The sequence below is a fragment of the Cucurbita pepo genome, chromosome LG08 (genome assembly GCF_002806865.2).
Source record: "Cucurbita pepo subsp. pepo cultivar mu-cu-16 chromosome LG08, ASM280686v2, whole genome shotgun sequence".
Classification (NCBI taxonomy): domain Eukaryota; kingdom Viridiplantae; phylum Streptophyta; class Magnoliopsida; order Cucurbitales; family Cucurbitaceae; genus Cucurbita; species Cucurbita pepo.
Window position 1 is genome coordinate 2,010,397 of NC_036645.1, and position 26,591 is coordinate 2,036,987.

Below are 26,591 nucleotides of genomic sequence, written 5' to 3' on the forward strand. Positions count from 1 at the left end.
ATGGCTGCATGACGAAGATGGTCACATTTCAATGCTTTCCCAAATGGACCCTCTTATTTCCAACACATGGGATGTTGCATTTGCATGTGCATTTTTGCAGACACCCCCACCACTTTTTTCTTTATTCCTCCACCCCCCCTCCTACACATTGGTAGATAGTGAAAGTGCGAGTGTCTGAGTTTACGTTCGGTATAATAGATTTGTCTGTAAAGATATTGGTGGTCCTGACACTTGTATCTTGACAGAAACACGTTACGAAGAAGATTCATTGTTACCTTTCGTATACATCTTAAGTGGAGGGTGAAGAAAGTCCACTTCTGAATGTGCTCGAGCCATCAGTGAGATGCTATTCTCGAATAGTTAAAATTCTAAGCTTGTGTCAGGATCAACAGGTCAATAGATAGTTTTTATGGGGTGTAGGTCTTCAAACTAGACGAGATTGAATAAAAAGAAAATAATGAAATGTTTTAATAATAATATAAGTTGAGTTGGGTTATAATTTTTTTTTTTTTTTTTAATTTGAATTGGATTGAATTTTCGAAAAAATCGAAAGATCGGGTTAATTTGTGAGTTGACATTTTGACTCGACCAACGGGTTACAATCCAAACCTATCCCTAAAATTATAACTAAAATTAAGAATATTTAATGTGTGTATGTGACAGTATGGTTTTTTAAAAATAATATTAATAATAAAAAGACAACCTGACAACTTAAAAATAGATGATTGGATTGAGTTTTAAATTTTATTATCACAAAACCGAACCGATTCAATTCGGGTTAAGAAAAATGAATCCGAAATGTTAATCCAACCCAACCCAACCCTTACAGTTCGAGTTGGGATGGTCTAGGTTGTCGGGTTGAATGTACACTCCTACCACAAATATTATTAAGTAATTATATTTTATATTAATCAATAATTAAATTAGATTATAATATTGAATAGTAACGGATCATTAATTTATCAAATTGTGAATAGAAGAAATATGTCACGTATTAATAATATCAACTCTAATATATTTTTTTTTGTGTAAATATTAATTCAATATCTAAGTTTCATTAAATGCTTAATTGTGAGACATCAAGATTATTACTTCAAAGTACAACAAATTTAGTCAAAGAGGCAATTCGATAGCAAAGAGCAATGCCATTAAATAATCATTATTTTATGTCTAAATTAACGTTAATTTCGGTCGGAATTTTAGACCAAACTCATCCATATTCCCCACCAACTCTCTCCACTAAGGAAATTAAGGGAAAGAGTTTCAGTATACATTTATCACTGCCACGTGTCACTATTCTAAATATCCAATCACTTCGGGAGGCCACTACAATATATAACGAACTAAAATGGACAATATTTACTAGCGATGAGCTTAGACTGTTACAAATGATATCAAAATCAAACACCGAGCAATATTCAACGAGGACGTTAGGTTCCCAAGATATAAACATAGAACTTTTAATATTAAGATTATACAAATTAAAATGATTTTTTTTTCTAATATTTTAATAAGTAATTAAAAAAAAATATATAAATGTTTTGATTAACAACAAATAAATTCAATTGCACGTTAGAAAACTATTCAAACTCACTTGTCTGAGTAAGAACACGTGGAGAGAGAGGCATTAGTATTAATTTATAATTCATATTTTTTTTATTTTATGAAAATTACCATTGTAAATAGATAATTATCTTTTTTATACACACGGGTTCGTAATTACTATAATTTTCATATACACAGATAAATAATTGTCTTAAATTTTTATACATACAAAATATTTTCTATTATTTCAAAATATCATTTTTAACTATACACAAAAATTGAACGAGACTAAATTAAAATTATGAAAGAAAAAAATTACCTTCGTGAATCTACCGTGTAATTTATAAAAGGTCATAGACAACATATAAATGAAATCAGAGAGCTAATTTTAGAAAATCAATAAACGTGACTATTATAATTAATATATCAGACGTATAATGTAGCAATCATATATTAAATAACTTAATTTAATCCTACATATAATAATTCAATTGGCTAAAAGAAACAAAAATAAAATAAATTATTGTTTATAAAACCAATATATGTATGTTTACCAAATCAGCCTTTGGTAGAGTTGAGACGAGGGACGGAGGGAAGGGGCAAAATGGTAAATTGAGAGAGGTACATTAAATAATATTGTTAGGGGAGGGGGGGAATTAAAAATTAAAAAATAAAAAGGAAAAAAAGAAAAGAAAGGGATCGGCATCGGCTGCCACTACTCGTTGAAGAAAAAACGCCGGATATAAAGATTTGGATGCTTCCATTTTTAGTATACAAAGAATTGGGTTTGGATCTTTATTTCCACTTCCCTTTACCTCGCGTGACCCATCCCTTATTTTTTTATTTTATTTTATTTTTTTATTTTATTTCTTCAGGTCTTTTGCTCTGTATTTGCATTAAATGCCAATCAACAAAATACAAAAATACAAAAATATAAAATACAAAATACAAAATCCAACCATTTTCAATTCCTTTCCAAACGCGCGCTTTCCCTCTCGCTATTCTCGCCGTGAAACGCGTGGATCACGTGGATACAATTGTACCACTCCAAAATATCATATGCCGAGTTTGTCTTTTTAATTATAATAATCTTATTTGCAATAAATATGACGTTAATATCTATTCTTCTAGTTCTCGCCCACCCGACGTCTTACCTTCCATGAGCACGAGTTCTACTATTCTTCCTGATTTTAGTAGGTGTCTATTGGATCAACATCTTCTAGATCTTCATCACCAGTGGTTTTTCCTACACCTCTCGTGAATTATATAAAGCTCAAATAAGAAATATTTCATCACTAACATGAGTTACAAACGGTAAATGTTCATAATAATCTTAAAGATAGGGTATGTCTTAGGTTGTAACCCCTTTTTCTAACCAAAGAAATTCTTTATTTTAAAAAAATTTAACCTATTTTCAATTTTTATAATTTGGGTCCTGTTCATTTACTATTTTATAAGAGATAACATGGTAAATAAAATGACAAAAGTCAATATTTTTTTAAAATATTTTAAAATTTAAAAGATTAAAAAAGATTGTTGAGGAAGGTAGATTAAGGATTTTCTTAACCATCAAAATTCAACCAAAATGAATTAACTTTCAAATTTTAATTTTAATTTTGGAAATATAAATAAAAAGTAGATGATGAAATAATGAAATTTATACATGAAAATGGTATTTATAAACATAATTATTGAAAACTATATATATATATATATATATATATATATAGGAAAGGATCCAGCATATATTCTTTGGATTTGGATTCATTAGCTATTCATGACTTGGACCATTGTAGAGTCCAATATTTTAAAGCATTAAACATTACCAACCACTAAAACTCCTACTTTATTTGCACCTATCCTTATTTTGTTTTTTCAATTATCTATTTTTATTATTATTTTTTTAATAAATTTTTAATAATTAAATATATATCAATTTGAACTATGTTGAAATTAATTAAAATAATATGACAGGTAAGGTATTAAAATAGGGTGGAGGAAGGAGAAGAAGGTGGAGAACACGCGCGAAGAGTGAGAGTGGTGGTGGGAGTGAAAGAGAGTAGGCCACGTGGCAAATAGGAAGTAGATTAATAATAAAAAAGGAAAGGGAAAAATAGGAGAGAGAGAAATAAAACAAAAGTATTTTGGGGGAGTGAGAAAGACGTTTATAAGCAGAAGGGCGTCTAAGTTCTCTTCATGTAAGAGCCTGTGGGCCCCACTCCTTCTCTCTCTCTCTTTCCTTTTTTTTTTTTTAAATAAATAAATTATTTATTTTTCCTGCTCGTTTCCGAAACAACGGCGCACGCAGTCTGCGTTTTTCTCCAATGTTCTTCACTTCTCTCTCTACAAAAACGTGTTTACTCTGTGTTTGAATTTTCAAGGGCAGGGAGAGAGAAAGGGCATCACAGAACCAGTTCGCGAATCACAAAGAGAAGAGTGTAGCCTTCTTTCTTCTCGTTAGTTTTTGATTTTTTCCTCTTCCTTTCTTGTTTGTTTCCCCCCTCTTTTTTCGAGTATGATTTCTGTAAGCTACCTATAAGGATTAGAGCGCACCTCTGTCCACTAAAGAAGATCTGGTTTCGATTCTCTCCGATTTTCTTGCTCTCTTCTTGTTTTTATTCTTCAATCGCCTTCTTACTGCTGGGTTTCGATTCGAATCCTGTTTTTCTTTCTGGTTTTCAATCTTATTCCGGGAGGATTTCTTGTTTTGTTTTGTTTTGTTTTTTTTCCCTGTTTTTGCTCTGAGGAACAAGAGGTGTTCTGGGATTGATTGATTGATTGATTGATTGATTGATTTGGGTTTCTGTTTGGTGGGTTTGTGTTTAAATGGGCGAAACGCGGAATGGATTGGATTAATGGATGAGGGACATCGGATTGTGAAGCGTTTGAGATCTTTGCATATGGTGGAATGCTAAGATCTGGAGCTGGATGTGAATGGAATCTGATGTATTGGCGACTTGTTGGTTTTCCCTCTTCAGGTTTGGTGTTCTTCTTTCTCTATTTTGCGTTTTAATCGATTATGCTTCTTTGATCTTAGCGGGGTTGGTTAGGTTTGGTTTAGGTTTCAATTTCTTGATAATGCTGTTGATTTTTGATCGGTGAAGTTTGAATCGGGTTGATATGCTTTCTCTGTGCTGATGCGTGTGTTCTTGTTATAGTTGAGGCGGCCATTGGGGTTTGAGTGTCTCGAATTTTGGGCTTAAATGGATTGAAGAAACTTGGGTTTTGGATGCAATGTTCAAGGCATTGCCATCTGGGTTTCTGATTTTGTTATTATTGGTATCTGTTTCTGCTACCGACAACGGATTTCCGCGATGTAATTGCGACGATGAGGGTAGTTTATGGAGCATCGAGAGCATTTTGGAGTGTCAGCGTGTGAGTGATTTCTTGATTGCTGTGGCTTACTTCTCCATCCCTATTGAACTTCTTTACTTCGTTAGCTGCTCCAATGTACCCTTCAAATGGGTTCTGTTTCAGTTCATTTCCTTCATTGTTCTATGTGGTTTGACCCATTTGCTCAATGGCTGGACTTATGGCCCTCACTCCTTCCAGTTAATGCTAGCTCTCACTGTCTTCAAAATCNTCTTCAATCGCCTTCTTACTGCTGGGTTTCGATTCGAATCCTGTTTTTCTTTCTGGTTTTCAATCTTATTCCGGGAGGATTTCTTGTTTTGTTTTGTTTTGTTTTTTTTCCCTGTTTTTGCTCTGAGGAACAAGAGGTGTTCTGGGATTGATTGATTGATTGATTGATTGATTGATTTGGGTTTCTGTTTGGTGGGTTTGTGTTTAAATGGGCGAAACGCGGAATGGATTGGATTAATGGATGAGGGACATCGGATTGTGAAGCGTTTGAGATCTTTGCATATGGTGGAATGCTAAGATCTGGAGCTGGATGTGAATGGAATCTGATGTATTGGCGACTTGTTGGTTTTCCCTCTTCAGGTTTGGTGTTCTTCTTTCTCTATTTTGCGTTTTAATCGATTATGCTTCTTTGATCTTAGCGGGGTTGGTTAGGTTTGGTTTAGGTTTCAATTTCTTGATAATGCTGTTGATTTTTGATCGGTGAAGTTTGAATCGGGTTGATATGCTTTCTCTGTGCTGATGCGTGTGTTCTTGTTATAGTTGAGGCGGCCATTGGGGTTTGAGTGTCTCGAATTTTGGGCTTAAATGGATTGAAGAAACTTGGGTTTTGGATGCAATGTTCAAGGCATTGCCATCTGGGTTTCTGATTTTGTTATTATTGGTATCTGTTTCTGCTACCGACAACGGATTTCCGCGATGTAATTGCGACGATGAGGGTAGTTTATGGAGCATCGAGAGCATTTTGGAGTGTCAGCGTGTGAGTGATTTCTTGATTGCTGTGGCTTACTTCTCCATCCCTATTGAACTTCTTTACTTCGTTAGCTGCTCCAATGTACCCTTCAAATGGGTTCTGTTTCAGTTCATTTCCTTCATTGTTCTATGTGGTTTGACCCATTTGCTCAATGGCTGGACTTATGGCCCTCACTCCTTCCAGTTAATGCTAGCTCTCACTGTCTTCAAAATCCTCACAGCTCTGGTTTCTTGTGCTACTGCTATTACCCTCATCACTCTCATTCCTTTGCTTCTCAAGGTGAAGGTAAGGGAGTTTATGTTGAAGAAGAAGACATGGGATCTCGGCATCGAAGTTGGGATGATAATGAGGCAGAACGAAGCTGGCTTACACGTTCGGATGCTTACTCAAGAGATCCGCAAGTCGCTTGATCGACATACCATACTTTACACGACCATGTATGAGCTTTCTCAAACTTTGGGTTTGCATTACTGTGCTGTTTGGATGCCTAATGAGAGCAAGACAGTCATGAATTTGACTCATGAGTTGAAGGATAGGAGCTTCTCAGATGGTTATAATGTCTCTATACCGATTAGTGATTCCGATGTCATTAGAATCAAGGGTAGCGATGGGGTTAACATTCTTGGACCAAATTCAGCTCTTGTTGTTGCTAACTGTGGCGAGTCTGATCAACGGGGACCTGCAGCAGCGATTAGAATGCCGATGCTACGTGTTTCGAATTTTAAAGGAGGAACTCCTGAGATTGTTCCGACTTACTATGCAATTTTGGTTTTGGTTCTCCCTGGTGGACAGCCTAGATCTTGGAACAACCAGGAACTTGAGATAATTAAGGTTGTTGCTGACCAGGTGGCTGTAGCTCTCTCCCATGCCGCCCTTCTCGAAGAGTCCCAGCTCATGAGGGAGAAACTGGCCGAACAAAACCGAGCGCTGCAGCAGGCTAAGATGAAAGCTATGATGGCAAGCCAAGCTAGGCAATCCTTTCAGATGGTAATGAGTGATGGTATGAGGAGACCTATGCACTCCATCTTGGGTTTGCTTTCGATGCTGCAGAACGAGAATGTTAACGACGACCAACAAATTATCCTTGATGCAATGGCGAGGACTGGTAATGTTGTATCGACATTGATAGATGATGTTATGGACGATTCGATTAAGGATAGTGCAAGATTTCCTTTGGAATTGGAGATGAGATCTTTCAGGTTACATTCAATGATAAAGGAGGCAGGTTGTCTTGCCAAGTGCTTGTGTACTTATAAGGGCTTTGGTTTTGCGTTCGAGGTTCAGAGATCTCTGCCCGATCACGTCATGGGCGACGAGAGAAGGGTTTTTCAGGTGATTTTACATATGGTAGGGAGCCTCTTAAATGACATCAACCAGGGAGGAGGATATGCTTTGTTTCGGGTTGTCGCTGAGAGCGGAAGTCAGGGAAGGAACGACCAAAGATGGGGTAACTGGAGACAAAACTCTTCTGATGGGGATGCATATATCAGATTTGAGATTGGGATAAACAAGAGTAACTCTCAATCCGAGGGCGGCTCTATTCCTAACGTGGTATCTGGGGATTGGAGATACGCTAGCGGGGACGGAGCCGAGGAACGCTTGAGCTTTACCATCTGCAAGAAGCTCGTTAAGGTGAGAGATATGTTTAGGTTCGAGTTCTTTTATATGAATATCTCATATTTACCAACTTTTGCTATTCCAATTAGAAGTTTTGTGTAAGTTTTGGTTCAAGTTCTTATATTTCCTCGGTTGTTTATGGTTTTATCACTGGCAGTTGATGCAAGGGAATATATGGGTAATCCCAAATCCTCAAGGCTTTACACGAAGCATGGCACTCGTTCTTCGTTTTCAACTCCGACCCTCGATAGCAGTGGCCATACCGGAGTCTGGAGAATCATATGAACATCCACACTCCAACTCCATCTTCAGAGGCTTGCAAGTTCTTTTAGCTGATGCCGACGACATGAACAGAGCTGTGACACGAAAACTGCTCGAGAAGTTGGGCTGCAACGTGACTGCTGTTTCTTCTGGATATGAATGTCTAACAGCCATGGCACCTGCCAGTGCCTCAATCCAAGTGGTGCTCTTGGATCTTTACATGCCAGAAATAGATGGCTTCGAAGTTACGTCGAGGATCCGAAAGTTTCGAAGCCAGAATTACAGACCAGTGATCATTGCATTAACTGCAAGCGCAGGTGAAGACTTGTGGGAAAAATGTGTTCAGACTGGCATGAACGGTCTCATTCGAAAGCCAGTTCAGTTGCAAGGAATCACCACCGAGCTTCGTCGTGCTCTGCTGCAAACGAACAAGGTCGTTTGAGATCAAAAAATGGCTTCTGCCCAGAGAGGAACGACACACGAAGAACTCGAAAAAATATTCCAGAATTTGACAGTGAAAATGGTATACAATAGTTGTTGTTGCCCCAACCCCCCCTTCTCCTTTAATTCTTTCTAACACGGAGGGAGGGAAAGAAGAATGGCTGCTTCCATTATTCTTTCTTATATCTTGTCATAGTTTTGACTTAGGTCGAAAGATATCGAATCAATTCCATGAACTGAACTGAATAAATGTTCTATCGAGTCGAGTAGGTCTCTTTTGGGTTTGATTCTTAGAATCAAATTCTATTATTTGTGATTTGATTGTTGATCAAATTGATTATGTGATACACGTTATGTAAATTTAGCGTCATTCTTGAATCGTTATTCAAAGTCCATTTTGACCATAATCGCGTAGGTCAGCCTACCAAACTCATTTATGTATCTCGAAGTTCATGAAACTATTGACTTTTAAATGATAATTAATATTTTATCTATCTTTTATACATATGTAGTACTCGAACACTATCTTTCGATAGCCACCAATGATGTGAGAGAGAGAGGTTTAGAGTGAGAAAATGGTTTTAAAAAAAAACAAATAAATAAAAAAAGAAAGATGATATTGTTTGGATAATGGGTTATTGTTTTGTTGGTTGTGGAAAGCATGCATGAAGGTGTTACGTACATGGACTCTTTGTTTCAACGTCAAGAAAAATAAATAAATAAATAAATAATTGTTTTTGGTTATCCCTGCAACTGGCCCCACCATGCCACCTCACCTTTTGGGCTGCGTTTGTGGGCCTTAGGGTTTATAAAATATGAAAAATTTAAAATTTTGTGAAAGAGATGGGTTTGGTTGTCAACATTATGTCATGGGTTTATTAATTATGGTACACTACAACCAATCCATCACTCTCACTCAATCCTACCCACTCTCTCTCGATATTCTCTCCAGATAGCTCAACTTTGCACAACATATAGAGAATGACTCCAAATAACTTATAGAATTTTCTTTGACGATCTCATCATAGCTTGAATTTAAGCGACTAAAACTCACAGTAACTTCTTCATTGGACCTTGAGTTATGAAAATTCCTTGGTATTGGTTCATGTCACCACATCATATATACATTAAAAGACATCTCTAATATATCAGAATTCATCCTCACATATGAATAAGAAAATATGTTACTAATACAACTTGAAAATCATCGCGAAGCTTATCTAAAATTTCATTTCATTTCATTTTTATTAGTCTATATTTCATTATCTAATAATAATACTATTAAAAAAAAAAAAAAAAAAAAAAAAAAAAAAAAAAAAAAAAAAAAAANTCATTCGTTTAACTATTTTTTAAATTGGTTTACTAAAAATCAGTCATTAATCTAGTTGCCTAGTAAGATATGAAACGAAAACCAAAATGGTGTTAAAGAGCTGATAGACAGGCCCACTGGGCTTTAAGGCCTTTTAGAAGTAGGAATATGGGCTGAATCATTATAGTGTTAAAGAGATGATAGACAGGCCCACTGGGCTTTAAGGCCTTTTAGAAGTAGGAATATGGGCTGAATCATTATGGTGTTAAAGAGATGATAGACAGGCCCACTGGGCTTTAAGGCCTTTTAGAAGTAGGAATATGGGCTGAATCATTATGGTGTTAAAGAGATGATAGACAGGCCCACTGGGCTTTAAGGCCTTTTTGAAGTAGGAATATGGGCTGAATCATTATGGTGTTAAAGAGATGATAGACAGGCCCACTGGGCTTTAAGGCCTTTTTGAAGAAGGAATATGGGCTGAATTGTTTTTTTTATTTATTTTAATTTTCATAAAATAATAATAATAAGAATAATAATTTAGGTTTGCAGGAGGGAGAAAGGGAGTTAGACAGACAGCTTTGTCACGTGGGAAAAAGAAGACAAAAAAGAGAGTGGAGAGAGGCACACGTGGGAAATGACGTATGTGTCGGGAATTTGATTTAACGGGTGTTTGTCGTTTGTGGAAGAAGGGGAACAGAGCGAGAAAGAGGCACACAGGATTGAGTTAAAAAAAAAAGACATTTTTTTTGGGGCAAAAACAGCAAAGATTACAGATTTGGATACTCATCTCCATTAACTTCAATGGAAAACATCCATTTTTTTTAGCATCATTTTTTTGTCAAATCAAATATCCTTTCCCATTCCTCCCCACTTTTCCAGTAGGGTATTGCTTCATACTTCTTCCTCTACTTCCAAATCATTCTTCATAACCTCGTCGTTTACAACTACGAGTACTAAAAGATCAATTATATTGAATTTCTCTATCTTCTCATCGATTTCATATTATCTACGACCTCATTTAATTTTGCTTTAGATGTTATTGAAAAACCCTTTATATTGAGCAATTTCGTAAGAACTTATCTGTTTTTAACTTATGTGAGATTTTGTTCGTATCTCTAGTATTGACTTGTAAATCCTTTCGAAATTTTAGGGTTAGAAATAGGTGACGTGTACTCCATGATAAACGAAACGAAGCTTGTTTGGGAAACTACTCTCTCTCTCTATTCTTGAGAAAAAGATAGAGTTATTCTTAATCATAGTTGGAAAGGTAGATTAGGATAATACATTTTCTTTCATGTCTCTATAATAATATAATATCATACGAGTCTCTTCACATCTTTTACCTATAATAGTTGAACTCTATTTAAGATGCCTTGCATCAGTAAACGTGTAATGGCTCAAACTTATCGATAGCAGATATTATCCTCTTTTAAGTTTTTTCTTTTGAGTTTCACCTTCTTAAGGTTTTTAAGACGCGTCTACTAGGGAGAGGTTTCCACCTCTTTATAAAAAAAATGGTTTGTTTCACTTTTCAACGGATGTGACATCTCACAATCCACCCTCTTTTGGTTCCTAGTGTCTTCACTAACACTCGTTTTCCTCTCCAATCAATGTCGTTCCCTTCTTCAGTCGATGTGAGATCTCACAATCCACCCCTCTTTAGGGTTCAACATCCTCGCTAACACTCGTTCCCCTCTCCAATCAATGTCGTTTCCCTCTCCAATTGATGTGAGATCTCACAATTCACTCCCTTCCGCCTTAGCATCCTTGCTGGCACCCGTTCCTCTCTCTAATCAATGTGGGATCTCACAATCCGCCCCTCTTCGAGGGCTAGCGTCCTCACTGACACTCATTCCCCTCTCGAATCGACGTGGGGTCTCACAATCCACCCCTTTCAGGGCCCAACGTCCTCGCTGACACTTGTTTCCTCTCTCCAATCAGTGTAGAATCTCACAAAAAAGTCAAATACAAACTAGAATTTCGGAACTCAAGATCAAAATAAAAGTAGTAGGTTCAAAATCATGGGAACTTGGTGTATAAAATGCAAAGAAATGAGGAAGAGGAGAAGGAAAAGGGAAGAAGAAAGTTAGGTTAAATAAAGAAGAAAGTATATAAAAAAAAGGTGATGTGTAGAGCATGATTAAGCATAGAAGATTGATTGATACCACTAAGTTTGATGGGTAAGGGAAAAGCTCAAACATTTTGTATGGATTGGATGGTGCTGCCTGCCCCACTTTCCACACCATTCCTCTCTCTATGCTTCATTAATTAATTTTGTTCTTGGTTTAGTGGGTAAGATTCCCCTTTCATAACCCTTTTTTAATCAATTCTCTTCCCAAATTGAGTTTTTAAGTTCATATTATTGATGCCAATGTCTTTATGGGTCTTTCTTCATCTCTACCCCATAACCCATCTTTAATGGGAATACTTCTTCTTTCCCACCTTCAACATCTTGAACATAGTGAAACTTCAATGAGTGGATAGGGAATATCATCTCTCTCTTGCTTTCAAACCCTAAACCCTAATATCAAACACACTATCTCGTTATGCGATCGAGTAAGTAGCTCGATGAACGAATGAATTAGGTTAAATTGAAAAGTGGGTCAATTATACTTTTAGAAAATTTTATTGTTTAAACAAATGATAGGCATTGATGTCATGCCACGTTTGATCTTATTTTAAATGTAATGATGTATAATCGAAATTAATCTCAAATTCTAAGAGATTTTGAATATTTTAGTCTCCAAACAAACAATTTTTTAATTATTTTAAACAAACATGTTGGGAAATTGAAATAAAAAAAAACATAAAATCACAATAAATAAAAAATTTCTCTAATGATTACTCTTGATTTGGGGGAAATGGATGGTACAACAATGAAGCTTAATTAAAAGATTTGGTAAAGGTAATGAGCTCATCAATATAATTATAATATACATTAAACCCTAATTGGTAATATAATATTTTAACTTTTTATAATAATTCAAAACTTTATAATGACTTAATTAACTCTTACATAGTTTCTTAATGGTTATAATTAATCTCCCAAATCCTTCAAATTTTTTAATATAACATCTTTAAATTTATATTTTATGTAATTTTCTCGTTGACAACGTTATGAACTAAACAGAGTGATTAAGTGACTAAAAGAAATTTAATAATTACATATAACTGAGTTTTTTCGAGTTTCAAAAAGCTAAAAACACTGAAACAAGTTTTTGAGACAATAATTGAACTAATTGAACCCTTCAAATGATTTACAAATCTGGAATCAAATTGTGATTAGAATAACTAATACACCATAAGATAAGATTAGCACCATAATGAGAGGAGAAATAAGAACAAAAAACAATATAATTGAAAAGACAAGCGAATTATCTTGTTTGTTTATTAATCCCAACCAGAAAAGAAAAAAAAAAAAAAAAAAAACATTCTCCTTTTTTTTTTTTTTGGTCTCATCAATCCTAATAATCAGTATAACGTTCTTGTTCTCATAATTTAAGATTTCAATACGGCGGTCGGACGTAAGCATAGCCGTCGTGGCCGAGCTGAACGCCGTTGGGCATCATGTCGGGCAGTAAATTATACAACGGCAAAGTGGGATCCGGCATCCCAGTTGGCATCTGCCCACCGCCTCTAATTTCCTGTGGTGGGCTTGTAGCGCCGCCGTGTGAGGCGGATCCACTGCCAATTTCATGATCCTCCGGATCTTCAAGAGGCAACCTTTCATAAGTGGCATTAGAAAAAGTAGCAGCAATTACCATAATAGGACCGGCCGCCACAAGCGACCCAACAACGCTCCCGCCGACAACCTGCCCCTGACCGCCCGACAAGTAAACGGTCAGCCCGGTGGATCCGGGTGGGGCTGGACCGGGTAAAAACGCGCCGGTTAAAGAGAGAATCTCAAACCTTCCTTGGAGTGGCATTACCGAACCGGGAGAAGTAGGCTGACGTAACGTGACGTTAGCGACCAAGCCGGTTGCACTGAGGACACAGACGCCACGCTGGCGCTTCCGAGCGAATTGGGCGATTGAATCCGCCACGTCAGATCCGGCAGCCACCTCTAGAACGTAGCTCCGAAGGGCGTTGGGACTGTCACGTGTGACGAAGATGGGTGGTTTTGGTTTGTTTTTAGATCCAGGTGGACGCCCTCTTGGTCTCCGGTTTCCGGTCTCCACAGCACCTTCTTTCGGCTCATCACGGTTGTTGTCATCATCGTCGTCCTCTCGGCTTCCGCTTCCTCCGCCGCTGTTTTCATCGCTTTGTTTGAAGATTGGTGAGTTGACCGCCGCCGGGTGATGATGATCGAGCCCCGGCAGCCCCACCTGCGTGGTCCACCAAGGATTCGCCAGACCTAAAATTTAATTAAACTCCTCCAAAATTAAAAAAAAAAAAAAAAAAAAANAATGAATTGGATCAATGAAATTGATCTGTGGAGAGGGTTTTGAGGGAAAAGGAGAGAGACCCTTTTGTTAATTTAGAGAGAGAAGAAAAACCCATATTTTAGTTTTGGAGAAAGATGAGAAATTTAGGAAGAGATGCAAAGAGGAAAACCCTTTGCACCTGTTGTTGTTGCAGTAATGGAATGGAGGGAATCAAAGCGCAAATACAGAAGAATAAACCCAGAGATGGGGAAGCACTAAGTAATGGGGTCAAACACTCAACTCTCTATTTTTTTTATTTTTTTTTTATTTTTTTTAAAATTGGAGGGCATATGAAGATTATTAAATTATACCCAGAAAAAAAAAAATGTATTTTTTGTGGAAATTTTGTTGTAGAAGAACCAAACAAAATGAATTATTTGATTAATTGTTTTTTATTTTTATTTTTATTTTTTATAATATAGGGTGATCGGCTCTGCTTTTAGGGGTTCTTGGAAATTAGGGTTTGGTGGGTTTGGGTGGCGTGCGCGTGGGAAGGGGTGGCCTCACCACTTCTGTCTCGAGAAGTGGGAATGGTGACAGGAAAATGGTATGGGCCTTAACACGAGCCCATTCTATTCTAATTGGGCTTTTATTTTCCTTTTGTTTCTCTTGTATTCTCTCCACCATTTTAGACTTTTCCTTTTTCAAGATCTCAAATGAGTTGAGTTGTTCCTCCTCCTTCTATAGTCATTAATGGAAGGGCTAATTCTTCTTTTATAGTCACTCTTCATCTGAATTCTCTTTATCTCCATTTTTTATTATGCTTTCCCATATTCTTTGTCCGTCCTTTCAGTATGATATCCAAAATTTTCAAGCGAACAGTTGCTTTTCTATAAACGATACCAATTATGTAGAAAACAATGTATTTGGCCTTTACATAACGACAACACTAAAAATAGAGAGATAATTTATTGGTGGGTAACCTAATTTTCTAACTTTTTTTTGGTCGTTCATGAAAAGCTAATAAATTATTCTCAACAGAAAGTATATCCCATTGTATACAATATTCTCAACAATTCTATCCAATACTTATCTAACCATTTTATTACTTTTCACCTTTTGAAGTCATATTAAAATTAAAATTGCTCCTTTAAATCGATAGATATGTGGACCAAAACAATAATCATCTAATATTGTTCGAATTATTACCTCTTTTCTTTGAAGTTATATTTAGATCATGAATATAAAAGTTACCATTAATGCATCATGGAAGGTTAAACCTTTTTAGAAAGCAAATTTGGAAAATGGAGTAAAAAACATTTATATTTTTTTTTAAGAAAATGACTAAATTTCTTTAATGGTAGGTATTTTAGGTTCATATTTAAAATTATTTAAACTTAACGTGATCGATCGTGATCGTGATGAATCTTCTCGGTAGTAAAAAATCATTTTAAAAAAATATCCGTACATAAAAATGCGTGCCCATTTCCCATCCTTCTTATTTATTAAGAGCACAACACGAATTGAAGCAGCTTATTGAAGAACCATGTGCACACTTGAGAGGCGTGGTGATCTCTTCATCGTCACCCTCACCGGCGACGACGAGCACTGGATCGGACCACCCTTGATTTCCTCCTTCCTCTCTCTTCTCACCCAAATCAACTCCCAAGCCACTCCCGGTTCCGTTCTGATCACCACCTCCCATGGCCGCTTCTTCTCCAATGGCTTCCACCTTCCCTGGGCTCAATCCGCTGCCTCCAAATCCGCCGCTAAAGACCGCATACTCCACATGGTTCATATCTTCAAGCCTGTCGTCGCCGCCCTTCTCTCTCTCCCCATGCCCACCATCGCCGCTGTCTCCGGCCATGCCGCCGCCGCCGGTTTTGCTCTCGCTCTTAGCCATGATTACGTCCTGATGAGGCGCGATAGAGGCGTGCTCTACATGAGCGAGGTCAGTTAACCAAATCATAATTCATAAACTTTCTTATACAAATAAACGTAATATTTATTTTAATCCAAATATGTTGAAAAAATTCTTCAATTAAACTAAATGCAAAATAAGATTTAAAGGTAATATGACCATAAGTTACAATAATTTGAAATATTAAATAATAACAAAGTAAATTATCATTCATAAACACATTTATATAAATCAAAACAATTAAAAATTGAGAATAAAATATCTAATTATTAGACACAAATTTAAAAATGGGAGGACTAAAACTCGTAATTTATTATTCATGACAGATTGACTTGGGTTTTACGTTGCCCGATTACTTTGCGGCATTGATGAGGTCGAAGATCGGGTCAGCCTCGGTTCGTCGAGACGTGCTGCTGGCAGGGATGAAGGTGAATGGTGAAACAGCAGTGAAGTTGGGAATCACAGATGCAGCACACGACGGCGGGGAGGCACTGATGGAGGCGGCGGTGGCGATGGGGGAGAAGTTGGCAAAGAGGAAGTGGGAAGGAGAAGCTTACGCGGAGATTAGGAAGAGTCTGTATCCTGAAATGTCTCCGTTACTTAATGAACTGAGTGGAAAGCTGTAAAGAGGTGAAGAAGTAATGTAAAGGAAGTATTTGTACTCGATGTGTCATTCAATTTCATTATCATCAGTCTCCCAACTGAGCTATGAGCTATCCCACATTCTCGATTCGAGGGTTTTGGTGACTCCATAAACAATATATTACTTCAGCAAAATGATAAAATAAAGTTCTCTCCATTCCAGAATCTGAGCCCAATATTCACTAAATTTATACGATGAAATAAAATCATAAAGATCATACTAAAAGAAAGAACTGAGAAGCACAAGAAACTAAACTAACATCATTTATGTACATATTTGCCCAAATGCTGAGAAGTTTGTGCTAGAAGTAGCAAATAGCAGAAACAGACCTTTTAGGAGTTCATATAGCACATCGCTTGTGCTTGAAGATAATAAGAATCCTTGTATTTTCTGCCACTTGCAACAAAAATTCCGCTGTTAATCCAGTCTTCACGATGTATCCAAGCATCCCGCCCAAAATCAAGCACTCCAATAATCTGTCACATCGTTATCATATACTATTATTCTAATGGATTTGAATCTTCAAGAAAAATGTTAAGAATGATAGCTTGTAAACTCTGCTGCAGCTAAAGATAATTTCACTATGTATTATTCCTTTATTCGAGAAGGGAAATTGTGTCGAGGATTGTTGGAAGATGAGTCTCACATCGGCTAATTAAAGGGAAAAGACAAAATAAATTAATAATAATAAATGTGAATAGTCGTCTTTTAATGGCATTCAACTTACCGCTCCGCCTTTCCATGATGCAAAAGAAGGGTTTGTTCTTGATTGCAACACCTATTTGGAACACATTGTTCAGTCATATAATAAGTTTAAAGTGGACAAGAACTTATAGAGGGTCATTGATAATCTAATATTAATGTGGTACTAAATTCAAATAATTTCCAAGTTCGATTATCTAGACGTAAGGAAATGACTTGTGTTATATGCAATCTAACCTCAACAGTATCTATCGCTTCATTACAAGGAATTGCATGCAAGACTCTGCAAAGGGAAACAAAGAAACATATACAAGAGCGTTAGAATATCAAGCACAAGTAGATCACTCCCAAAGAGTACTTCAGACACTGAGATGACAAGGATGAAGATATACTGCCATTAACCTATGTTCCTAGAATGAACCTTTCTATGCATTTGTCCACATCCATAAAGTGAAAACCCTATCCAACTGCAATAGTATCAGTGCTCCACAAGTTTGGAATGTTAAACGGTTGCAAAAGGAATTCAGCCAAACATTTTTATGAGATGGTACTTAAATTGAGAGCTTGATGGGCTGAATGGACAATCATTCAACCCTGAATTTATATATTTTATATTACTAAGGTTGATAAATCCCTCCCAAGTTCAAAATTATCCAGAAACAAATTTCCATCTGTTGTCTGGAACTCAAATGACGTTCTTTGTGCTTATTTGCACAATCAATAAAGGAATATAAAGAAAAATTGAAACAACATATGCTCTTGAAGCTTAAGACAACAACAAACCTTTCCTCCATTGCAGGAACAAGACCCCTTGTCAAAGCCACCCCACCAACCTAAAGTCCAAAACAATATTATTTCCTCTGTCCATATCAAATATATGGAATTTGCACTTTGTACACTTCAACTGAAATTCAAAACTTCATGAAAAAGAAACTTACTAACTGTATGCTTAAGAACAGTTTCCTCTGGAGGTCAATCCGCCCTGTTCAGTAATCAAGGAGCTTAGCCATTAAAATCTCACATTCTGGTAGGAAAAAAAAAATGCCCAAGGCTTGCCGTATACCTGTTGAGAGGATGCTGCTGGTGATAGCTTCAGCAAGACCAACGTTCTCTTCTTTCTTTGGTTTAGTTGCATAAACTGGGTAGCTATCCCACATAGGGAAATTAACGTTAACGCCAGGATATACATTATCGGGTAAATCAGGTCTTCTGGAGTACTCTGTATGCCATGTCTCTTCCAGCATATCCTCATGGTCATGAAACCTAAAAATATCATCACTAAATTTTCAGAATAGTCGTCATACAGCTATGCTTTGATATGAAAACTAGTTGAAAATGATTATCAGTTACTGACCATGCACGGGGTGGTGGTGGATACACATCTGGAACCAACAGCATTGGGAAGAACAAACCCATAGGTGGTACCTGGGGGGGGCATAATGATAAATGATTTTTCTAATAGATGTTCGTGAAATGAAAAATGAATTCATTACGAAGGCCCACATTAAGCGCAGTCAGTCTTGTTTTATGAGAACCAGCAGGGGTGCCTTCTTCATACGAGTGAACTACAGCAACAGCATCGACCTCCCCTTCCTGTCAATTGGAACCAAATGATAAAAGGAAATCGATCTAAATACAAGGGCATCGATTAGAAACAACATCTGAAAAATACACGAAAATCCTCAAAAGATTAATTCACGAGCATAATGTATCTCAACTTTACAAAAATAAGCATTTTATTCAAATATTCCATCACTAAGTTTTAGACAACAGTATATCCTTGAAAAACAAATGACCAGCTCATAATATGGAACTGTAAACAACAAAAATGCATTAAAATCATTTTATATGTGATAATATAATTTCTTTAGTTATGGTCAATTTTCTTCTTTGACACAGCACCAGAAATTAATTGAAAATTAAGAGAAGGGTTATTTCAGACCGAAGCTTACATAGAAATCTTGTTTTAGAGGAATATTGAAACAGCATGGAGTCAGTGGGCAAAAACTATAAATCATTGTATCACAAATATAGCCCTTAACCATACATTCAAATGCAATATAAGAATTATGGTCCAACATCTTTTCAAAAAAAAATAATAAATAAATCAAGAAAGATAGAAAGCAGTCTAAAAAATTAGTAAACAAACAAATTTGCAAGAACCATTTCTAGAAAACACAACCAAACGGCAAACGGCATCCAAACATCCTCCAAGGACAAAATAATTATGAAAAGAAATGGGTTAATTTTCAAGAAAACAACAATTATTCAAACTCACCTTAATCTCACAGTAGAACTCTTTCAGTCTATTAAGCATCAGAAGATCAACAGGCTTCGACAAGATGTCAGTACGAATTGGTGGCCAAGTCTGATGATGCCTCTGAGTCCACAGAAGGCATCTAGATACGTCCTGAAAAAAAACCACTTAAATCAATTAACAAATAAAATAAAAAGATTTCATCACAGAGCACCGAGGGAAAGTTGCTAAATAATTAAGGCCTCATTCTGTATATTTTAATTTTTTTTTTCTGTTTTTTTAAAATTAAGCTTGTTTGCTCACAAATTTTTTCTTGAGTTTTTCACCTACCTTCAAAACACATTTCAATTTTAACCCAAATATCAAAAACAAAAACAAAATCAAAATTTTAAAATTACTTTTTTAGTCTTTAAAATTTGGCTCCAGTTTTTAAAAAGTACGTAATAAAGCAAGAAAATTAAATGTGAAAGTAGTGTTTTATAACCTTAGTTTTAAAAAATACAAACTGGTTACCAAATGGACCTAAACTTTTGTGTTCCCAGATTTTTGACACCATATTAATGATGACTTTCAACAAACAACGTAATTGTAGCAACTGAGAAACAACCCAACCTCTCCCCCGAAAGGCAAAGTCTTTGCTGTCGCAGGCAGAGCAACTCCATCCTAGACACCAAAAGATGAACAATTACAACAAGATCGCTGAATACTTAATACTTCAGGAAACACATCTACATTTCCAAACACAGACTAAATATTGTCTCTTAAAATATGAAAAACCAGTTACTTTTAAAAGTAAAAAAGAAGGTTAGAAAATACTGAATTTACCTCGACGCAAATAATTGTTGTCACCTGTGCTCCCATGTTAACAACACATGCTGAAGATAGTCCATTACCAAAAACTGCAGCAAGCCCTTCCTGCGACATCCAAAATTACGAAAATTGTCCATTTAACGAGGTAACCACTAACAAATAGAGAGAAAAATTAACCATGTGATGTACAGAATTGAAGGACAGAAAAATTCGAGTCAAAACATTCAGTTGTAGATCTTATTAAAAGCTTGGGTTTATTAATTACACCCATTTGATTTAGTTATTTTGCAAATCGTTTTCTTATTTCTTAAAAATGCTTTCAAATACTCCCATTTGCAAAATATAAAAACCATACCTTTCTATTAAACCTTAACCTTTATTTTTAACAAAATTGAATCACGTGGCTTATACCAACAATAACGTAGAGCATTATCCTATTAGAAAGGGTTCAAACGGACATGTTAGATCCCCTCTTTTTTGTAACAAGCAACATCTTGTATCTTGTACCAAGCATCATGCAAAGCACTGTTAGGTGATAACTACAGTCTTCTTCACTTCTTCATGATTAGAAAGCTTTTATGTCATTAGCTCCCCTCAGAAGGGTTTTGGTTTTTTCTTCCCCTTGCCCTTAGGCTGGTTTTTAGTTCTAATAAATACCCAGGTTTCTTATAAAAGAAAACAGTATTTCCACTCTAGGTTCACTATTCACCAAAAATGTCGCAGTCAAAGGCTTGGAAGATACATGAACTCTTGCATTTTTTTTCTATTGAAGAACCAAGATTTCATTGAGAAAAAGAAAAAAACATTGAAGAGTTACAAAAGATCAACTAGGCCAAAAGCAAGGGCCAAAGAAAAAAAATCGAGCCTACAAAAACAACAGCCCCCAAACGGAACCCAATAGAACCTAACAAAGAAAAGGGTTCTAGTCCAAAAGAATAAGATGCATTGAATAATTATAAAAGTCATCATAGATGCCCAAAGCACGACATTAAACCACGTTAAAGACCAATCCTCCTGTATGGATCCGCCCCCCCAAAAAAAAAACTATTATTTCTTTCAATCCATATACCCCTAAGAACTACAAAAATACCAGCCCTCATAACATCCTCCCCCTTCCTCTTAGAGGGATGTTGAAGAAGAACTTTCTTCATCATAAGAACACAATCCATGTTCTAGGCCAAACAGATCCCGAAAGCCTTGAACAAGCAGTTTCAAAATGAGACCTGCTTGTTGGTTTGTTTGTTTGTTTGATGCAACTTTGAAAGTGAAAGAGACTCTAGAAAACCACTCCCAGCATCAAATATGAATAATGACAACCTTTTTGCGATTGAATCTCCTAAAACTTCTAAAGCCCCTGAGTGAAAAGTTTTGGTGAATATTGAACTCTATAAATATAAGACTATAGTTGGAAGGAGTCAATTCTCAATATACAACGACACTAAGAAACTACAAGCATAAACGTTGTAGAATGCATACTACATAGTTTAAATGTCCGCATATTTGATAAAAACCATGCACTCACCTGATGAACCACTGCTGAACCAAACCGCAAATCTTGCAGTACCATAGTCAACATATCCTTTATTTCTGTTGGCACCATGTAAATTAGTTTTCTTTTTAAGTAATTATACGTGAAAGTTTTATTAAAGAGTACTGTCAAAAAAGCAAACCAAAGAACCACAGAGAAAACACACGCACACAAGCTCATGTGTTTAAAGTATCACAAAGAAACATGATAAGAAGTTGGATAACTTCAATAAAATCAAAAGTTCCCAAGAAAAATGACGAAAAAGAATTAAGCAGACTAGAGAAGTCACACTTAAAAATGTAAAATGTCAAAGTTTAACTATGTAAATCCAACAATTTAGATGGCGCAAAGTATGGTCAGGAATCCAAGACCAGCCAGTGACACTCAACTCTAAAATAATTTGATATATCTGCTCCATTACTTGTGCTAGGAAAAAAAATACATGAAATATCTGATAGAATATGGATTTCTTGCACAACAATTGATGCCTATTTTGTGAGTTTTATTCTTCGAGAAATCATTCAAATTTTGAAAAAACATATAATTTCCACGGTTAAATAATTTAGTCTAGTATTGGAAAAGAATAAAATCAGAAATGAATATGATTATACTTGAAATCTAAGAAAATTATGCCCACACACATGAAGAGGTATCATACACAAATCTATATATAACTATGAAAATGCTATAGTTTTCATAAATCAATATGGTGATAAATGCTGGTCATGGGCAAATAATGTGAATCTTCTCCAGCTCCAAACATATTTCCCATACCTGCTCCATTTACCAACTTTCCATCTAGAAATAACTGAGGCAAGTTTTCACTTAAGGTAAAATGGCTTTTGACAACAGCACAACATATAAAGTTAATTGGACGCTTAAATTCTATTTTATTTCTCGCCATTTCAAACCTTTCAAAAGTTCTGTTATACATCCAGAATTTTATAGGAAAAACTATTTTAGTCCTTCATGTTAATTTTATGTTAACCATTTAATAGAAATCTGGATCCACTTTGGGAGGTGGCACCCAACCCACTCTGGTAATAAATGGCAAAGATTAAAAATATTTTATGCAACATTGAGGTACTAAAATCAAACAAGAGAAACTTTAGGGACCATAAAATGACCTTAACTTGGGCAAAAGAGATTGAAGTTTGTTAAAAGATTCATTTCACCTTTTTCCTTAAGAAAGTCCTCGCCCACCTCAAGGTCTAGACTTTGGACACATCAAGTGTTTTCCTTATTAAGCTCACCCAAAGATTTCAACTTGCAACTTCTAAGTACGTTTTACTCAAAGACTATGACCCTTAGCCAATGGGGCCACCCATTAGAGCTAAAAACTTATTTCACTTGTCTTCATAATTTCTTGATTATCCAAGCAAGATTCACAAAATGATAAAACAGAAAAATCGTAGAGGTGAAAAGGGGTAATTCTTAGAAGTACCGCGGTTGTCAAATGTTTCTGGGACGACCAGAATAGCAGAATACAAGTTTCTTTCACTAAGAGGGATATGTAGTTTTTCTATCAAAATCCAGTCCCAAATAGCATGCAAGTCCTCAAGTACCTGAAATATACCAGATAAAACTTCAAAATAAAGTTTGAAGCATGTGAAAGCTTCAGTAAGCTATTTCCTTTCATCTAGAATCTGCACATTAAAATAATTCTGACGCACTGATATCATAATTACAGAAAATATCATAATTACCATTATCTTCCCCACAATCCTTGAAAACTAAACTTTTATCCAAGTGTGGTGGAATAAGTAGAATCGAAGTACACTTATGGATGTACATGTTGATTCAACTTAACTTTCCAAGACAATTCTTAAAAAAAAAAAAAAAAAGTAGAATAGACTATGTAACTTTCACCATTCATAAAACACAAGTTTTGGAAAGGAAGCTTATACTATAATACATCAAAACAATGCATTATAAAGAAACTACTGGCAAGAGATGCCCACATGAGACGGTACCTGTTGCATAGAGTAATGTTGTGAGATATTAAAGTGACCTCTGCGAATAGGCCGGTGTAGACAATATGGCTCAATGGGTGATATTTTAAGAGCATCCTCACCGCAAATAAACTGTCTATATTTGATTACACTGGGACTAAGCTCCTTGGAATCAGTCTCTACATGCTGGTCCAAAGACTGGCTCACATCCTTGGAGCTTGAACTTTCTGCAAAAACAAATTATGCAGGTTGCTGAAGAACATATGATGTGCTATCAAAATACATTACTGAATCAATGGTGGAGATGGCAAAAAGGAAGAATATCTGCATAAACCCAGAAAGAAAATTTTTAAAAGAAAAGCCAGATGCGTGCTACAAATCTGTCTTGCAATACATGTTACAGATCTGATGACAATGAAAAGTCAGATGCATGCTACAAACCCAGAAAGAAAAGTTTCAGGTTTTTTGGCATTCCAAATAAATATTAAGAAGTGTATGACACATCATAAAAACCTTCATGCCTTCTAATGGAATTTGAAAAGACACAGAAAGTTGACTAAACGATTATTACCCACAGTGACTGACGAGGTAGGGTCCCTCTCATGTACGTCAGTCCAAGTAAAGACAGTATCCCTCTTGCCATTATGATGTCCATCAATTCGTCCCATCTGTTGACCATTCACAGCAGAAGGAATAAACACATTGTTTGCCAGTAAATTGCACCTAATTAGTGCCCATGCTCCTCTTCGAGAATTATTTTAGCAACCATCTAGGGAGCTACTATCACATGTAGAATAGCTAAAATTTAGAAGGAAAGATAAAATAGAAGATGGGCATAAAAAGAACAATATTAAAAATTGAATGTCATGCAAGGAAACTTGTGATTGTGGATTGAAGAGGTGAAGTAATTTATCTTCTTGTAAGGTAAAGTTAAGCATATCAATATAATCAAAAAAGAAATTTCCAAATTCATCCTACCGTTGGGCAAACTCATGGCATAATAGATAGTTTCTTCAAATAAACAGACAACTTGATTCAGGTACATAGAACCTCACAACTCTCATCAGTCCAAAAAACTACTTGCTAATTTGCTATTCTGCTTACTGTAACAGTATGACTGTATGACACGCAAAAGAACCGCACAAGAATAGATGGTAAGTGAGATTAAAAAAGTGAACCAATGTGATCTTCTAATTATATTAGACAGGAAAATGATATGGTTAATGTTTCTATTTCCTAATGCAATTCCGTTGATCTAAATGAGCACAAAATAGTTTATAACGCATTTCTTCCGGTCCTTCAAACTACAGTACTACATTCTAAAGAGATGCAACATGAAAGCTCTCTTAATACCACAAATTGTGTATCATTGACATATTTACCCTGTCTCATATCTCTACGAAGGTATTTCACTCCAGTTCTATTTTCTTTTTTCTTTTTTTTTTCGGCGACGAGGTAATTGCTTTCATTCAGATGAATGAGCATCGTCACTTCACTGGCCCTTTTTAGAACATAATAGAAAACCAAAAAAGTACTTTCAACTTGCAAATAAACTACAGCCAGAGATAGTTATATTACTGCCATAATAAGCAACAGATCTTAATCAACTTCATTACCACTGAATGCAGATAACAGTGCCTACCTTACGCGGGAAAGAATTGTTAGCAACCTCTTCATCCAGAAACGGTATTTTTATCAACGAGGCAATCTAGAGACAGACAAAAATGAATAACCAATGAATGATATATTCCATAAATGTGTATACAAAGCAGAAATAATACTCACAACATCATACGCCCTCTCTCGCTCCATGTGCTGTGCAGTTGTAACTTGTGAATTAAGCATCTGAAACCCCAGAAACAAACATTTCCAGTAAATGTTGATTGAAATCACATCGATAATGTTGTAAACGTCTTAAAACGAGTACTAAACCTGATCTTGAACACTTCTCTTGGGAACTTGATTGGTATAACGAGCAATGCAATGAGGAATATTAAAAGGAGCATCCTGCGATGCAAGCCCAATCCTAATATTTGCAGATCCTTCCCATCCAAAAAAAGTACCATAACAATTAGAGTGAAAAACACATACATACATATGATTAGCGCAATGAAAATTTGAGTCTAGAAGCTGGAATTCGCGAGGATGAGAAGGAGAAGAAGAAGAAGCAGAAAACAAGTTCCTACAAGAGAGACGAATTTGCAGTACCTGGGTTTATCACTACCAAATTAGAACCTCGTTCGGAAATAAGTTGGGAAGGGACAACTGATTTTAGGTATTCCTGTTAGTGAGGAAACAAAGAAACAGTTCAGAAATGGTCGGAAGGAAGATGAAAATACAGAGCTCGGTTCTTTGCCCTTACCATGGCGATGGCGATGGCGATGGCGATGGTGATGGCGTTCGTCTATTTTGCAGTCTGCAGGACGCTGCAGCGTAGCCGAGCTGACCACACCCCAAATTGGCGCTAATTACAAACGTACGGCGACTCTCGCTGTTAACGCCGTAACCAGTTGCAAAATTATTATTTCTAATTAAAAATCAAATAATTAGACAGTTTTTTTTTTTTTTTCTTTTATCTTTCAAATTCAATCAGAAATTCAGAATTTATAATTTGGATAAATAAGTTTTTTTTTTTTTTCTGTTAAGTAATCCACGAGGCAAATTATTCTTAATTTTAGGTCATTCAATTTATTTTCCACAAAGAAAAATAGCAGTCAAATTTGTATATAAAGCTTATTTTTTTATTCAATAAATAGTTCCGAATTTGAATTTAAAATTTTATAAAAACTATAGTTTATGTTGAAAAAACTATAGGTATTCAGACTATGCCTCTTGGAACATATGAATCCTTAAGCATATTTAGGTCGTATCGTAGGAAACACATGAAGTTCTGGATGTGGGATTAAAC

General features: G+C 35.9%; 4 protein-coding genes across 9 annotated transcripts; 2 read left to right on the top strand and 2 right to left on the bottom strand.

Annotated features, from left to right (window-relative positions):
• The first annotated feature begins 3,819 nt into the window (after positions 1 to 3,819).
• LOC111799991 (ethylene receptor 2-like) lies at positions 3,820 to 8,604 on the top strand. Of its 2 annotated transcripts, none has more exons than XM_023683551.1 (4): positions 3,820 to 4,523; positions 4,704 to 5,124; positions 6,089 to 7,510; positions 7,653 to 8,601. In XM_023683551.1, exons 2-4 carry the CDS (start codon positions 4,780 to 4,782, stop codon positions 8,196 to 8,198), a joined length of 2,313 nt encoding a protein of 770 aa, XP_023539319.1. In that variant the 5' UTR covers positions 3,820 to 4,523; positions 4,704 to 4,779; the 3' UTR covers positions 8,199 to 8,601. The 2 variants fall into 2 exon arrangements, with proteins under 2 accessions (XP_023539319.1, XP_023539320.1); XM_023683552.1 differs by lacking the exons at positions 3,820 to 4,523; positions 4,704 to 5,124 and adding an exon at positions 5,136 to 5,487 and having other exon boundaries at positions 5,668 to 7,510; positions 7,653 to 8,192; positions 8,394 to 8,604.
• Positions 8,605 to 12,943: 4,339 nt separating this feature from the next.
• Positions 12,944 to 13,867, bottom strand: LOC111800059 (AT-hook motif nuclear-localized protein 20-like; the record flags this gene model as incomplete). Its single annotated transcript, XM_023683639.1, has 1 exon — positions 12,944 to 13,867. A coding segment is annotated over one exon (855 nt), but the record flags the coding sequence as incomplete, so codon positions are not given.
• Positions 13,868 to 15,319: 1,452 nt separating this feature from the next.
• Positions 15,320 to 16,417, top strand: LOC111800952 (enoyl-CoA delta isomerase 2, peroxisomal-like). Its single transcript, XM_023684889.1, has 2 exons — positions 15,320 to 15,821; positions 16,118 to 16,417. Exons 1-2 carry the CDS (start codon positions 15,417 to 15,419, stop codon positions 16,415 to 16,417), a joined length of 705 nt encoding a protein of 234 aa, XP_023540657.1. The 5' UTR covers positions 15,320 to 15,416.
• On the bottom strand, positions 15,912 to 26,164 carry LOC111800951 (actin-related protein 9). 5 transcript variants are annotated; one of them, XM_023684886.1, is made up of 21 exons: positions 26,046 to 26,142; positions 25,892 to 25,964; positions 25,616 to 25,725; positions 25,469 to 25,528; positions 25,326 to 25,391; positions 24,255 to 24,351; positions 23,705 to 23,910; positions 23,176 to 23,296; positions 21,726 to 21,790; positions 20,219 to 20,308; positions 20,006 to 20,056; positions 19,415 to 19,546; positions 18,640 to 18,729; positions 18,491 to 18,561; positions 18,200 to 18,414; positions 18,075 to 18,118; positions 17,920 to 17,969; positions 17,374 to 17,419; positions 17,162 to 17,212; positions 16,764 to 16,910; positions 15,912 to 16,373 (listed from the first exon to the last, which is right to left on the bottom strand). In XM_023684886.1, the coding sequence occupies exons 1-20, from the start codon at positions 26,046 to 26,048 to the stop codon at positions 16,767 to 16,769; spliced, it is 1,785 nt and encodes a 594-aa protein (XP_023540654.1). In that variant the 5' UTR covers positions 26,049 to 26,142; the 3' UTR covers positions 15,912 to 16,373; positions 16,764 to 16,766. The 5 variants fall into 5 exon arrangements, with proteins under 5 accessions (XP_023540654.1, XP_023540653.1, XP_023540656.1 ...); XM_023684885.1 differs by having other exon boundaries at positions 16,319 to 16,411; XM_023684888.1 differs by lacking the exon at positions 15,912 to 16,373 and having other exon boundaries at positions 16,530 to 16,910; positions 26,064 to 26,164.
• Positions 26,165 to 26,591: the final 427 nt, after the last annotated feature.